Source organism: Trachurus trachurus, assembly GCF_905171665.1.
Source record: "Trachurus trachurus genome assembly, chromosome: 24".
Classification (NCBI taxonomy): Eukaryota; Metazoa; Chordata; class Actinopteri; order Carangiformes; family Carangidae; genus Trachurus; species Trachurus trachurus.
The window spans coordinates 24,145,734-24,159,954 of NC_139910.1; the positions used below are offsets into that span (position 1 = coordinate 24,145,734).

The window sequence follows — 14,221 nt, forward strand, 5'->3', positions numbered from 1 at the left end:
AAAAGCTGCTGCGAGGAGGGTTTGATTGGTGGAACGCTTGAATTAAAGTGAAGGGCTAATAATAGCATAGCTAATGACACAAAGGGCTGCATAGAGCCGGGGCCGGCCAAATATGTCTGATGACTGTAAAGATATTTTGTTGCAGCGAGGTAAAGAAAAACTCTTAACATACACACACAGTTGCATAGAAAAGTGGAAAAACTGAACTCCCTCTTCTTGGCATGTTTCTGGCCTCAACCCCGGGCACTGTCACCCTGCCCCATCAAAGAGCCACACACACACACACACACCAAAACGCACACACACATACACACAAAACCTACAAATACTCTCTTACACATGCACAGTTTTAGTGCTGTGACAGCAGGTGGTGTGTGACACGTCAACATCTGAAGGTTCCCTGGCAGACACAGAAAGAGTTCTCAGCTCTCTGCCCCAGTCGCTCAGATCTATCATTGGGACTCTTTAATGGCAGCCTTCGTCACATATTACTGCTTTATTTTCTCCTCTCCATCTCCCAGCCCACAGAAGTTCCTTTTTTGTTCCTATTTTTAAGTACAAGTGATCTCAATTAGGGACCTCCATGAAGGCGGTAGGCGGCAGACAGTCAGAGCAATAAGAGCAGAGAGGAAATTGTCTTTATACCCCTCCTCCCTCCCTCCCTCTCTCCCTCCCTGCCTCCCTCTCTACCCTCCTGCCACAAGCAGTGAGCGGCCGCCCCCTCCATGTCTCCATCTCTTTCCATGCTGCTCCCTGCCATTTAAAAAAGAACAGAGTGAAATATCAGACAAACTCCCTCTGCATCTCTCAGTGCTGCAGTATAAATACATTACACTCTATAGGCACGGCCGCTCCAGCTGTCTTGAAGTCAAACGCAAAACTTGGATGAGCCTCCGTGAAAATGGTTGCTCTGAGACACACACACACACACACAGATACACCGCAGAACGTGCCATCCTGGTCCAAACAGTTCACAGTGATGTCACAGGCTGCAGTGACAAACAGTCATTAAGGGCTTAGCTGTGATCTGGGATCAGTGCGTGGATGTGAGTTAGGTTAGGTCGTATCGATGAGGTCAGGAGGAGTCAGGTTTCGGCCTGTCGTCATCCCCCTGCTGGCTAACTGCTCCGCTAATTGGCATGCCCGGGGTTTTTGCCGGCTACCATGCTGAAGTGAAGTCCACCTTAGCTGACTGGCAGGACCAGGTTTGCGGCCGCCTGTCGGCTCTCTTGGTTCGGTTTTGGTTGATTGGCTAGTAGACTGGATATTTGGCTGGTTTTCGCTGCCTCGCCTGGTGGGCTCGCTGATTGGTTAGCTGGCAAGCCGGGTTGCCCTGGTGGGCTGCCAAACATGGAAACATCCCGTTAGTGCTGAAAAGGGCCTGGGCCTCGTCACAGCCTTCCTCTAGAAAGCTATAATTAAGTGTCTTGAAAAATGCACCACTGTGAAATGGAGCCTTAATCCTGAGTCTTAAGTGGCTGTACTTTTCCTCTTGAATGATGAGAGCATGTGCTTATGAAAAAGAGAAGGAGAGAGGAAGAGCGGTGTGGAGAGACAGTGATGTTTCTCACCAGTGTTTTTATTATTTCTCTATAAACGTTAAAGGGCTCCTCGGGTGTGTCCTGTTTAGACTGTAGCGTCGGACTGTTGGTGCATCAACACTGAGCTCCTGTGTCTTTTTTAATGAGGTGTTGTTAATGGCGTATATAAATGGGCTCTTATGTGTGTGTTTCTGTGAGTGTCAAAGAGCAAAAGAGATGTCGAGGTTGAAAAGAGAGAGAGATTCTGCATGGTTGTAGACAACATTACAGACAACATGTGTGTGTATGTGTGTGTTTGTGTGTGTACATATTAGTGGTTCACACAGTCTTTGTCATTCCAAGTGGGAATGAGAACAGAAACTTTTATTGCGCGCTTGATATCACGACAGGAAAATTAGTCAGAGTGTCAGCTGAGTTTGATTTTTATTGAAAACAAATAATTGAAACTGAGCAGCAGAAATACAATATTACCATAAATCATAAAACGCACATCCGTCTCAATGTGGTATACTGTGGTTCTTCACTGTTAGTGACTTCTCCTACTGTGCAATGACTCCAAGCCAGTGTAACACAGTAGATGAATAATACCAGAGCTGAGAGAGACGATCCAGCTGTGCACCAGGCGAGCAGCAGCCGCACTGAATGAACAGCTTTACGCTAGATTCATTACTACGTAATATTAAGTCTCTTAATACAGAGCAGGATCGGTCAGACATCCTAAAAGTCTAATACTGCGTTAAAAGTTCCAGCGCTGAAGTTTAATCTAAAGTCGATTCCTGGCTGGGTTAAGTCCAGGACACTGCAGCAGCGGTGGAAGTGGTATTTTTTTGATTGAACAGCATATTCTGGCACATTAACGCCTTCTCCTCTGTCTCCCTCACATCTCCGGGACATCAAACGGCGGATTTTTTAAAACTCAGAGGTCGCCCTACACCTCTGGATGACAGAGAGCCAGACTGCAGGCCTCAGCGTATGCATGCAGGCCGTATCCTGTAGGGAGCTGGAAGACAGATGCTGGACGTACAGCGGGGAGGCAAAGCGGAGTCAGATGGGACAAACACTCTTTGATGAGCCGGGCTTGTCAGGGTCTAAGTCACGACTACACCAGGGTGGGGTGGAGAGGAGGAAGGGGGGGAGGGGGGGGTAAAGTGGGGCGTTTTTTTGGGGGGGCCAGGGACTGGGCTGGGGGAAAATCAAAAGGTTCTTCTGCTGTTGCTGTTTCCTCTGATGCGACAATAACAGGGTACAGAAAAAAGACAAAAGTGCAAGCAGCCTGGGGATGTGAAATTAGAATAATGCACCGATTGATGTGTCTTTTACTCATAAACTTTACAAAGGAACAGCGAGAGGCTGAAATTCAAATCTGAGCGAAAACAATGTCAAACACGTATACATTCAAAATATTTACGCTGACCAAATTGATTGTGTGAAATTGACCCGGAGTTAGTTATTATTTCAACCCTAACATATCCTAAATTAGATTCCCCTCCAACATTAAGGGTGTTTTCCACATTACCCCAAATGTATTGAGCGCTGAAAAAAAAATGATACTATCAGAGCTGAAACTTAACTCTGCTGGAATAACTGGCTTCACGGTTCCTGCAAGGCCATGTTTATCACTATTACAGATTTAATTACTACTATTCACATTTATTCATCCATGAGTTGTTAGTTGATCTTTGAGAATGTTGGACAATGTGAACCATATTTCTGGTGTTTGGGGCACACGGAGGGGAAGTGTAACTCAATCACTCTTTTTTTTTTCCCCTTCCCTGTCCACATGACGAGGTGCCAGATGCGTGTCAGTGCTTTCAGACTTTATATATATCCCTCCCACATCCTCAGACACACACACACACACACATGCTAACAGACATGTATGCATGTGCACACCCACGTTCCATACATACATACTTAGGAAACAAAAGAAGTCAAGTTAAGTGCTCAGGCTGCAGCACCGCGAATAAACCTTGTCTTTGTCTTATTGTAAAACATATAAGGCTGTATCCAACTTAAGAGCATAAAAATAAGCTGCAAAAGCTCCGACAGGATCCGAATGCCCAGACAGCTGTGTCTCACAGTAGTCACTTTTATTCTGAAACAGGCCCACAGTATCAAAGGCCTTTGTCTTAAAGACTCTGCAATAAAAAAGCCCCAAAAAAGGAACACAGGGTAGCAACACATGCTGTTGTGTGATGTGGCACTCAGAAACACTCATCAGGAGACTGATGGATAATCAGGGCAGAGAGGGTGGGGTGGGTGATGAGAGTCGGCTGAGATACTGAGTCTCTCAGAGCTGACGGAGGGTAGATGATGCCCTCTACAGTAGACACAGGAGGGGTAGAAGAAGCAGGCCCTCTCACTGACGGGCCGGCTGCATCCACTCTCTGCACATTGGGACATTTCAGCTCTAAAATCAAAGCATAAAAATCTTTTTTATTCTTTGATCTGTATAGATTTTGCAGTCAATGCACAAAGCTGTAATTAAGCTGTAGTGTAGAAGTGCATTTAATGTTTTTTTTCTGATTAGATTGTCATCAAAATGTGGTTTGTTAGCTTTTGTCATGTTTTGAAAAATATTTAATTTGCAGGAAAATTATTGGATGAAGTACTCACGTGATTTATTTAAATAACACCACATTACAAGTGAAACCCTGCATTGAGAATAATACATCAGCAAAATGTACTTGAAGTCTTGAAAGTAAAGTAGTCAGGAAGATGCCCCCTGTGACTTTTACAGTATGATATCATATTGGATTATTATTACTGGTTCATTCATGTGAAAGGAGCATTTTATTGCTGTAGTTGGTCCAGATGGAGCTAATTATAACCGTTTTATACTACACTGTTGGGTAGTTTAATATATAATGATGCATGATATGTTATGAACTCATCATATGTTTTATGTGTTAAATCTTAATCTGCAAAGTAGCTGCTGCAGCTCTCATTTAATGTGGTGGAGTAAAAAAAAACAAAAAAAAAAACATTATTTGTGGAGTAAAGTCCTTACAGGTAGCATGAAATGGAAAGTTCATGTACCTCCAATTTGTGCTTAAATACAGTTGATGAGCTTCATCACATTGTACCAGTCATTTGTGAGAGATGTGTTTAGGAAAGGTCGTGCGTAATTACGCACTTCCAGGTGGTCTTTCGACGCGCTTGTGTTTGGTTTCATTTAATGAAACTTCACCCATGTAATAACTATAACAATTTGGATGAACTGCTACTAATTGTTAAACAGGATTTTGCGTAACTGACTTTTTTTTAAAGGCGCAGTCAGGAAACGTGCATATGGGTTCAGGCTCTTAAATGAAGCCCGTGTTAAAGCAGTAATACCTGTACACCTGCACAACAGCTCTCCCCTGCGACCTAAAGTGAAACTCTACTCCTGCGCCTCTCTACCTGACGCACCGCTCTCCGGTGACTCACTCACTCCAACCTTATAGAGCCCAACTCACTGCTCTCTCTCTCTCTGGACGCTCTCAGTGAGCCGCGCATTGTCAGGACATAGTGTGGGTAACACAACCCCGGACTGACTGGGACTGATGCGGTGTTACACACTGACTGGAAATGACCACCTCCAGAGTTAGGAGCGCGCGGATGGTCCAGGAGAGCGGTAACATGTCGGTACGTACAGCAGTGCTGCGTTCAAGTCCTCACTGGGAATAAAAGTAGAGATTAAAGGTGGTGAAAAACGGTGTGTGTGCGTGCGTGTGTGTGTCCTGAAGGTATAGACGTTACACGGAGACCTGTCTGGTCGTCTATATAGGCGTGATAGATTATGGCTGAGGGAATGGATCTGACTCCAGACACCACGTGTTGGAGTCGCATCAGTGCAATAATTGCTGGGCGCTTGAGCTATATAAACCACAAAAAGCCTGAGCACGGGAAACCCCGACCTCCAAACACTAACCACATTTACGGCTTCAAAAACGGGATTCGTTTTTCCGCCTCCTTCACCTCAGCGGCGATGATTTTTTTTCCTCGATTCATCAACCTTTTTAACCCTATACACAAAAGCAGCGGCTCGACAGAGAGACTTTATGGAAAAATAAGTACAATGTGCAGGCGTCGCGGGGTTATAAATAGCTCTGTAAAGTATTGTTAAAGCTTATCCCTTTGACTTTGAAAACTTTTTTTGTGTGTGTGTACATAGCCTGCGGGCTTTCAGAGACTCTTTCAGTTTGGCACAAAGACTTCAATGACGCACCTGGAGCAGCGCTTTGACTTTGACTCACTCAACGAAGACAGACAAAAAACTTTTTTTGAGCATCTGGGTCGGCTGTTCATTTTAGAGCCGCTTCTGTTTTTTGTAACTCTATAGCCTATTACGCGCTCGGACATTTATTTGATGTTATTTATATCCACACATGAGCAGCTACGCCTGCGTTATGGCGCATGGACGCTTCCACCGAGAAGTTTGAAAAACAGAACTTGTCATTTAAAACATCATCAAGTTTTCGAGGCTTGTTTTTCTTTGCCGGAGAAGTATATTTTATGTCGTTTGAAGGCACCCACTAAAGTTTGTAGTGGAGAGGGTTTTGAAACGCGGTGTTCGCTCACCAAGTCCCATTTTCCATTGGCAGACGCGCTGAGGTTCAGCGAGCAGCGGCACACACTCTGAGTTTCTCTCCCCCGAGCGTGTGTGTGAGAGAGACAGAGAGAAAGACAAGGAGCTGGAGAGCCTTCGGTGCCTTTTCTGATAATCCACGCTGTTGTGATGCGAATTCCCGTAGATCCCAGCGCCAGTCGGAGGTTCAGTCCGCCGTCCAGTAGCCTCCAGCCGGTCCCAGGGAAGATGAACGATGTGAGTTCTCCAGGCGGCCAGCCGGACGCAGCGGCGGCGGTGCCAAGACTGCGTCCCCACGAAAACCGCAGCATGGCCGAGATCATCGCCGACCACCCGGCCGAGCTGGTCCGGACCGACAGCCCCAACTTTCTGTGCTCGGTCCTGCCCTCCCACTGGCGGTGCAACAAGACGCTGCCTGTCGCCTTCAAGGTGAGTCCCGTCTCAGCTATGTGCGACTACATGAAAAGGTGGGTAAGCTGCGGTGTGGAGGATAAACAACCACTAAACTGAGCCAAGTATTAATTAAAAAAAAAAAAAAAAAAACATTGAACAAAGACTTTTATGCAACTTATATCAATTTCAGACAGTTTAAAGCCGTGAATGTCGGGTTATTCCCCCTATTTTTACACTGTTTATTTTATTCTCTCGTGTCAAGTATGACTTTTTAATCACCTGTATTTATCAAAGTTTCTGAAAAAACATTGTGAATTTTAAATAACAAAAATAACCATTTAAGGTGGAATGTGTTTTTAATGCCACTTCAAACAGAAATATATTCAGAAAATACATTTTTAAAAGACAAAGCATAAAGGGAAGGAGCTGTATAAAGGCCAGAAAAAATGTTAAATACCTAAATCTTGATGTAAAAGAAGGAAAGGAAACACATGTTCATATTGTTTCTTTTCATATGTTGTATTAAAACAAAAATTTTATTTTTTTTATTGCCAGTAAGCAGTTATCCTAGTGAGGTATAGCTACTATTGTGACTCATTTAAAACGCCTCAATCAGTGAGTAATAACGATAGCACAACCAAAGCTTTGTTTTCATGATGATTAATCACTATATTAGGCAATTAATTTTTCATGTTACAAATATTTAAAAATATATAACAGCATGTCAGAACCACACTACAGTCTGTGAGTGAAACTAACACTGATGTTTACGCTACATTATTGTAATTAGTCACGTGTTGAGTTTTACTGAACATTTAATGAGCAGAAACTCAAAGACAGAAAAAGATATATTTTAAGATGCAACAAAGAGTGGTTGTTTATATTTTAGGCCTCTATAGACTCCCATGATATTTCACAGGAAAGACCCTATTAATTACTTGACAGATATTATTAAAGGATGGATCAAAGAAACACCAGAGAGGAAATTTGTAGCTGCAGAGCTGGATCAAAATCAAATATGACACATTTTAAAATATATGTGTTATTTAACTGTTCTTATTACTACTCTCTGTAATTATTTCTGCTCTGTAGGCCCACTCATGCTCTTTTATCTGCATCCAGGAATCTAAATGATAACACGAGGTCTCCCTGCTTTTGTTTTTAAGACTCTGCAAGTATTAAGTATTTGAGAAGTGATTCACATAATCACATTCATCATGATCAAACAGCTTTGGGAGAATGAAATTACATCCATTTATCAAAATCATTTGGTGGAGGATGGCATGATGTAAAACAAGTCTGTCACATTAGCTTGAGAATTTCTTTCACCAGTGGAACAGAGAAAGAAACTAATGTTTGATTTCACTCAGCTTTTGGCTTTTAAACTAACAGAACCCCTATTATTCAATTTTCATCTATAATCGTTCTTCTTATTTTCTTTAACTATGAACAGAGAGAGGATTTGTTGCAGTATATTGTGGGTGGAAGTTAGATTTTACCACTTGTTGGCCACGGGGCTGAGGGTGTTATGAGTGTGTGTATTCCTCCAGAACATCGATCAAGATAGTTCCTAATCATCTGCCCTTTGACCTTTCGTGTCTCCCGACAGGTGGTCGCCTTGGGAGATATACCTGACGGGACTGTCGTCACGGTAATGGCCGGGAACGACGAGAACTACTCCGCCGAGCTGCGGAACGCCTCAGGTGTGATGAAGAACCAGGTAGCGCGTTTCAACGACCTTCGCTTCGTGGGCCGCAGCGGCAGAGGTGAGGCCGCGCTCCTCCGCCTCCACACTACTACTACTCAGTCACAGCTATTAGGTTCAGTGGTGTGGATTAGTGGTCACATTCCCTACGTGGCAACCACATAATGATCTCTCTAACTCCGGGCTCGAATCCCACCGCCAGTCTCCTAAAGTCTGAGTGGTGAATCATGTTGCTGCCACTCTCTTTGCTTTTAAAATGAAGCTGCCTTTATTTACTTTTTGAAATCTTCTAACCCAGGAGAGACAGACAAGCTTTGTAAACACCACTGTCTCCCACTTAGGATCTTTGCCCTTTGGACAGAGATGGGATGTGTGGTGGTCGTGTGTCAGTGCATTGGCTGCATAAGATAGTGTTGACTTGATAATCAGGAATAAGTGTTTTTTTTTTTTTCATCCTTCCTTTAATGTTCACCTGACATGACCCAGCTCAGACAAGGCTTATAAACATGGTGGGTGGTGCTACAGCTCTGCATCAAGTTAGTTCTCACTCTGTGTTATATCTTCAGGCTGTTAAGCAATGAGGCACACTGCTATTGGGTCCAATGGCATTCCCTGAATATTTGGCATCAGCAAAGCAACTCTTTGCATCATTTGTCATCTAGTTACTAAATCATCTTATTTATGATGTCAAATTTGGCTCCGAGGATGTGCTCTCACTCTCTTTTTAAAGATTCTTTCTGGAAATATTTCCTTAGAGACTATTTGACTACGGTTTCACAGAAAGTTGTCACCTAAGATAAGTTGGTGGTGTTAAGAGCTGTCAGCACGCTCCACCATTGACTTTTCTTTTCAGTTTGCTTCCCAGTTGTAGCTGTCAAAAAAGACGGCGGGAAGCGGCGGGGGTCAGGAGGGATGAGAGGGGCGATAAAGTATAGAGAGAGGAGAAGAGGTGGGGGGGGGGCGTGGTCTCTGGTCCTGCTGCGTCCCGTCACCGTGACACAGAATCTAGTCACAGGAAGTGACATAGGAGCCAGGGGAGATCAGACTACAAGGTGTCTGAAATGAATACCCAGCAATGACAGCGATAAGTACAAGCAGAGTGAACTGATAGGATGTTAGATAAAAGGCGTGTATAGAGAGGTGGGGGGAGCCAATAGAGTTAGACAAGTGGAAGAAGGCTTTTGTGGCGAAACGCATGGGCTGTAACCCACTTTCATCATGTTTTAACCTTTTCTATATGAAATAGCCATTTTTGAATAGAGTCTTTTTACACATTTAAAGAAGAGTGCGTTGGATTTCCCTTTTTTTGACATCTATGTTCCCACCAAAGAGCACCTTTGTCCTTTGAGTTAGACAAGTATTGATGGTTACAGGGCTGTATCATGACAGCGTGGGCAAATACTGTCGATAACATCATTAGGCTTAATAGCGTTAACATTAAGCCCAAATTAGATCACAGGTAGCAGATGACAGCAGCGATGATGGCCGAGCAGCGCGGGGAGGTTGACGCACTCGCTGCCCCACTTTTTATCGCAGATCACCAGCCCCTCTGCCTCACCCACATGCCCCTCAGAAGCAGGTATGTGGGACACCTGTTGCATCTGTGATCTGCTATCTCCCGGACTTATCAGCGCGCTTGAAAGGCATGTTTACAGTGAGCCGCAGCACGGAGCGGAAGAGGGGAGGACACGCATGGGCAGACGGCTGCTACTGAATGGACAGCTGCTCCGATGAGTCGCTGCCGCTACCTGCCCCCCCCCCACACACTTCCTGTTAGTGCGCGTAGTCATGGTTACGTGATGCGCCTGCATACCTCGGGCGTTAGTGCTACTTGCTGACTCGGCCGTTGCGCTCTGATTCATAGCATTCCTCGTGCGCGCGCAGAGGAACATACGCACTCGCACAGACAGACACTCAACCCCAAGGCAGCAACTGCTGGGGATTATTGAGAAAGGAAGTGACTATTAAAATGCCTCTCGCCCACTCACACTGCGTTAGACAGGGAGAAATTCTGGATAACAAGACACTGGCTCCTCCAGTCAATCTTCCATTTAGACTGTGCCAAAGAACCTAAATAGACCCCCTCAAACATGTTGTCTGCCGTTAATCCTCTTAAAGTCGATTTTTCCCAGTTTGTATTGGCCATTATGTGATCACAACCACACTTGTGACTTAGGGATGGTTTAGCGATGAATGCAGGTCATTGTCTCTGCAGATGGCATGTCATTTGATGTTGTTTGATGTCACCACAGGCAAGAGCTTCACGCTGACAATCACAGTATTCACCAACCCACCACAAGTGGCCACTTACCACCGAGCCATAAAGGTCACCGTGGACGGACCACGTGAGCCCAGGAGTGAGTACAAATGCATGCGTATACAGTTTGCCAAAATGCGCACAATATGGTCTTCTTTCGTTTTACTGTGAAATGGTTTTGTCAGTAAACGTGTGATGAAGTGTGGGAACTCGCGAGAGACAAGCTAGAAAAAGAAGTTCTAAAATCAAAGCTGCAGAAGTCAAGATATTCTTGTTTTATGGGTCAAGGTCCAGAAACACTGAATCCTACATTTCCCATAATGTACTACAGTCATGTCTTTCATTGGACCTCTGTTGCCTCCTAAATGCTCATTTCAATCAACCCCCAAATCTCCAAACTCTAACATAGGTTCAAATTTGAAGTCTCAAGCCCGAGCCAAGATAACCCTGATGACATCATCCCTGCAGAGCCACACAGGACATTATACAGCTGTTTAGTTCATAGACTGCAGCAGCCTGGGCTCTGTGTCCTCACCAAACCATAGGATTCTGAAGAGTGATTTTGGAGCTCAGAGCGAGCTGCTGCACTGTTATTATCATGGCAGTGCATGACTCCACCTAACTCCCAGCTGATGATGAGGTGGGGGCCAGTAGAGTTGGCTCCAGTTTTATAATAAGCATACACTGCCGTTGGCATTGTTACCACAGCTGGCCATCTTAGTTCAAAAACTAACCCAAGGCTAATTCATTTGCTGACTAATTAGCCATTTATTAAGACATTGAGCACAGACATGGATTATTGATTACTGACACCTGCTCATAAGTGCTAACATATGAATTGAATAATACCTCACATACAGACTTGGTTCCAAGCACGGCCAAGAGGTCACATTCACCGGCTCAAATTAGAAATGACAACTAACAGACATCTAGCAGCTTAACACAGAGCAGTTAGACAACTGTGATGTTATTAGAAACGTCCTTTCTAAGCATAACTTTAAGCTTTAATAAAATTCAAAGTGAGTTATACAACTGTTGTCGTGAAGGCGGAAATTCAGAAAAGAGTCCAAAGCTGTTTTTTGTACCAGCCTGTAAATGTTGACTTCTGCTGTGTAGTTGGGAACTTTTACCATGGGAGTCTATGGGAATTGACTTTTTTTGGAGTCAGCCTCAAGTGGCCATTGGAGGAACTGCAGTTTTTGGCACATGTGTGTTGGCTCGGTTTGTAAAGACTGAATTGTGCTCCTAAACTTGCCCCTTAAACTAATGTGTGGGTGTGGCTGACTGTGCAGCTAGCCAATGGCAGCAAATACCCAGCTAAAATGGAGACACAGCAATAAAACAGGTTAATTAACAAAACAAGAAAACAGTTTTACTGGGGGGGGGTGGGAAGTTCTGATTGTGTTAATTAGCAATCAACTTGGCTTCTAATTAAGTTGACCAGTGAGAAAGCAGTTGAGCCTCTCGTGTGACAGCTTAAGAGAAAGACGAGAAGTAAAAAGTGAGGCAGAATATTCCTGAGAGGGTACACTGGGTAGCAGAGTGCTAGCATCAGCTCATTTTAATGGGCCATATAAAAACAACTGAGAAGGAAAAAAAACTTTACTATAGCCATCAGTGCCAACTGGTCTGGCATGCAGCTGTTTCCCCAACCCTCCTCCCTATTCATAAAAAAAAAAAAAAAAAAACATATTCTCATCTCATGGCGTCTCTATGAACAATATCACATCACAAACAACCCACTACCCGCCCGCTGGCCCCGTCACATATGGCACCAGGACGCACAGAGACACAGAGGAGCCGGGAGACAGAAGGATTAGTACCACCATCAGTCTCTGTTGTAGGAAACCTGCCCGTGGTGCCAAAAAACGCCTCACACAATCGACATTCAGCGCTCATCAACACGCACCCTGAAACAAAGGCACATGCTTGTCCTCAAAAGCACATGTACTCAGTCACACCCACTTTTTTCCCCCCTCCCCTCCCCTCCGTCCCTCCCCGCTCTCGAGCCATCTTGTTTGATCAAAAGCATTTCCTGTGCATCTGCTGTCCCCCGTCAGATGACTTTCAAACAAGTCCTGTTACTTGGTGGCGAGCAGATGGGAGTCGGAGCTGAATTTGTTTATAAAAGTCAAAGTTTGGTCTCAACAAAGCTGCAGGCTTAGGATTCGTGTCCTAAAAGCCTTAACCCAGAAACAGACAGAAGTAAAAATGAGACTGAGACACTGTACCAGACAGTCAGGTGAAGGGAAGGGACTTAACACTTTGATCTATTGTTCTTCCCCCCCCTGTGTTTGCTCAATTTGTGGTCTGAGAGAAAGCTGGAAAGTTGAACGCCGAACGCTGAAACTTCAGTCTCGGGACAGTAATTTAAGCAATAAATACTATGTCATCATACGTAACCCCTGAACTTCTTTACTTAGCTGTTAAGTGGTCAGAATTGCAGTGCGGGTGTAATTTACCCCCAAAACTACAGCCAGAACACATCTCTCTCTCAGGGGTCATTAAGCCAAGGTCAGAGGGTGGCAAAACACACATGTGCCCTCTCAACCGCACCCCTCCTCCTCCTCCAGGTTTCAGCACGGAGAGACTCGGAGCTGAGAGCACCGGCTGTCTCCAGGACTGTGATTCTATCTGTGAACGCTTCATTGACACATGGGGAGTGGGGGGGCTTTGTCGGCCATTACAGCTCCTATTTTGTGTTAAACGAGTGGGTAATTAGAAGGCCTATGGTACGCTGCCTGGGCCCCTACAGGGAGCGGCCGGTCGGTCGGCACAGAAAGAAAGAACAGTAGGCTGTCTTAAAGTTGACATACACTGGTCCCTCAATGCCCCGGCTCTGTGAAAGCACTGCGCTGTTGGTGGAAAATAAGGTGACAATAATACTATACGATCTCAGCACGCGCTGCAGTCTGGTCTGAAAAGCTCGAGTAAATAATCACTCCATGTGCTTTTATTGAAATTTCTAAGCTGTCAGCGTTTGCTCCCTGTTAATGACTCGCCTGGTTGTGGGTGTCTCATTCAGGAAGGACATTTTGTGTCAGCGTGTTTGATAAGCCTTATGGCAGCCATATGAGTCTTCCTGAAGGATGTCATTTCCCCAGTGGTTCCTCATCTAATATCAATGGGGGGGAATAAAGAGAGACCACCCATGAATGAAGGAGGAGAGGGGGGGGGGCTCATATCTCTGTGGCGCTGAGCTCCAGCTAATTAATTGGGTGGTTAGAGTGACGAATATCAGGGAGGCCTAGTTTAAAGATCTGTGGTATGATTTTTCCTTAGAGGTTTACAGTGTGTGCGTGCGCGTATATGTGTGTATGTGTGTGTGTGTGTGTGTGTGTATGGTAAGTGGTTAGTCAGGTCCCTCTGGCCACTGTGTTATTAGCGGGAGGCTAACTCGGTTTCTGCGGCTCGCATTGTGCTTAATCGCTTGACAGCTCTCGGTTACCCTGTGGTTTGCCACTGTACCAACAGCTCAACAACTGTGTTTGTACATGTATGTGTCTGTGTGTGTGTGCAGCACCGTGCATGTGTGTGTTTTTGCTCATGCAGATGTGATGAATGTATGTACGTCTGTCCTCTAGTGCCCCTGCATGTGTGCACCCACATGGTTTTGAGAGAGAGGGAGAGTGTGTGTGTGTGTGTGTGTGTGTGTGTGTTATGGGTGTCATTAGTCTCGTGTCTAGTGTAGCCACAGTGCTGATTTGGAGCAGAGCTAATAGGCCTCATTAAATGTCATTTTGAGCTAATAGACA

General features: G+C 44.8%; 1 protein-coding gene across 1 annotated transcript in view; it reads left to right on the forward strand.

Annotated features, from left to right (window-relative positions):
- runx2b (RUNX family transcription factor 2b) overlaps positions 1-14,221 on the forward strand; it is a gene marked incomplete at its 3' end in the record, with an annotated part of 40,266 nt that overhangs the window by 11,419 nt on the left and 14,626 nt on the right. Inside the window, exons 2-4 of the mRNA XM_084000351.1 lie at positions 6,278-6,540; positions 8,114-8,270; positions 10,462-10,566. Of these exons, the coding sequence (XP_083856477.1) occupies positions 6,278-6,540; positions 8,114-8,270; positions 10,462-10,566 (525 nt within the window). The remainder of the gene's footprint in view (positions 1-6,277; positions 6,541-8,113; positions 8,271-10,461; positions 10,567-14,221) is intronic.